Source organism: Artemia franciscana, chromosome 19, assembly GCF_032884065.1.
Source record: "Artemia franciscana chromosome 19, ASM3288406v1, whole genome shotgun sequence".
NCBI classification, from domain to species: Eukaryota; Metazoa; Arthropoda; class Branchiopoda; order Anostraca; family Artemiidae; genus Artemia; species Artemia franciscana.
Genome location: NC_088881.1, coordinates 24823556 through 24825809, shown reverse-complemented (window position 1 = coordinate 24825809; position 2254 = coordinate 24823556). Strand labels below are relative to the sequence as shown.

At 30.0% G+C, this 2254-nt stretch overlaps 1 protein-coding gene across 1 annotated transcript in view; it reads left to right on the top strand.

Moving 5' to 3' along the window:
• The first annotated feature begins 280 nt into the window (after window positions 1-280).
• LOC136039111 (cytochrome b-c1 complex subunit 2, mitochondrial-like) overlaps window positions 281-2254 on the top strand; it is a 29576-nt gene continuing 27602 nt past the window's right edge. Inside the window, exon 1 of the mRNA XM_065722595.1 lies at window positions 281-296. Within this exon, the coding sequence (XP_065578667.1) occupies window positions 281-296 (16 nt within the window). The remainder of the gene's footprint in view (window positions 297-2254) is intronic.

Sequence of the window (2254 nt, the reverse complement as noted above, 5' to 3'; positions counted from 1 at the left end):
CGAGAGTTTAGTCCTAAGACTTCTTTATACAAGTCTAATATCATTTTATGTTTGCTTCTTTCCAGTGAAGTCAGGTGAGGTTAAGCCAAAAGATTCCTTTCTACATGTCTAATATCATTTTATGTTTGATTTTTTCAGTGAGGATAATAGGTTTAATCTTAAGATATCTTTTTACAGGTCTAAAATCATTTTGTGAATGAGCAAAACTTTTTTGTAAAGTCTAGTGAGGTTTAGCCATAACACTCCTTTTTACAGATCTAATATCATTTTATGTTTGACTATGTCACTGAGGTCAGGTGAGATTTAGCCTTAAGATTTCTTTTACAGGTCAAATATCATTTTATTTTTGCATCTCTCCGGTGAACTCCGGTGAAATTTGAATAAAACGGTTTTGTAAAGTCTGGTGAGGTTTAGTCATAAGACTCCTTTATACAGGTCTAATATTACTTTATGTTTGCTTCTTTCAGTGAGTCCAGGTGAGGTATAGCCTTAAGACTTCTTTTTACAGGTCTAATGACATTTTATGTTTGCTTATTACCGGTAAACTCTGGTGAAATTTGAGAAAAACTTCTTTGTAAAGTCTGTTGAGGCTTAGCCAGAAGACTTATTTTTACAGATCTAATATAATTTTATGTTTCTTTATTTCCAGTAAATTCCAGGGAGTTTTAGTCATAAGATTCCAATTTACAGGTCTAATATCATTTTATGAAAAAGAAATTGTTGTTGAAAAAAGAAAAAAATCAGTTCACCGTTTCCTTAAAGAAAATAATGCAGTTCATCCTCTCTTTTGAATCAAGAACCAGAATAAAAAAATTCAAATTTAAGAACATTTTGAAAAGTTATAGCTATCATTCCGATTTCTTCAAGGCTATACGCAGAAGTTTGTTGTTTGTAAGTTTTTTATTTTCAAATTGACATTATTTGACATTAAAAACAACTCTTGCTGAAAATACGTTAAAGAAAAAGAAAAAAAACATTAAAAAAAAAGGCAAACCAAAAATTTTTATGTCTAGCCAAGAGCCCTATCCAGGTATTAGACAAGGGGAGGGATGGTGATGCAATTAAACTCCAAATGACTTAAAAATTTCAATGTATAAAAATTTTCTGAACTTAATTTAAAAAAAAATTATATTGTTTCGTTCAGAAGAGGAGATAAACTACTCTGTTACAGAAATAAGCTAAAAAAAAGCTTATTGAATTAAAAAAAATTATAGTGTTTCGTTCAGAAAAAGAGATAAACTACTCAGTTACAGAAATAAGCTAAAAAAAGAATGTAAAACAACAAAAGCAGCAAGCTTAATATTTAGGTAGGCTTAGATTGTCAATATCCTTGTGAGCACCACTACACAGCCCCATCTAGAATTTTTCTGACAGCCCTCTTTATTTCTGTTCAATAACAATATCTTAGACCAAAAACGATTATCCTATGGCTTTTAGTAGTCAGTAAATATTCTTAATATCAGTTACTATAAAAGTGTGCATAGACACTTTGCACGTTCTTAGTGAATACACAGAGTTGTACAAATCTCATAATACATGAAATCCCTAAATAATATAGTTAGCAATCATGGTTATCAGACATTTTATGTTTCCCTTGAAAACTTTTTGGCCCACCATTTTTCTGTATTCCTACCGCTTTTATGTTTCAACAAAATACGAAATTTTTCTACCGTTCCGTAGCTGAGATTTAGCTTTATCTCTATACTGATGTGTGTTTTTAATATATTTTTTTAGTTTGAAAAACATGTGACAAATATGCGAAAATAAGAACGATTTTCTGATTTTATGCAGTTTTAGATCATTTTCTAAAAAAATGTCTAAACTTTTCCGTTATTCTGGCTGATTAACCAATCCGCAACAAATGATTCCTGTGAGAGAACTGTCTTCTCTCTTTAATGTGAAATATGATTTTAAGCAAGTATAACAAAAAATAATGTATGCTGAATGTATTTATACAAAATAGATTTACTTATATGTAAAATAAAATACATATAACGCCTTTATTATACACGTCTTGCATGGACTTAATATATATATAATATCCAATGTATACAAAATACTATAAATGAACTATAACTATAGGCCACTATAACAAAAAATTGCGTTCAGTACAGGAAACTTGAGTCAATCGAAAAGCAGAATTGAAACCTTATCAACTCATGGAGCTCATTTCTAGCCGATGTTTTTTATTTTGCATTGGAAATCACATTCTATGGACTTGTACAACCTGCTCAGAAGCAAAATCCTCCATTAG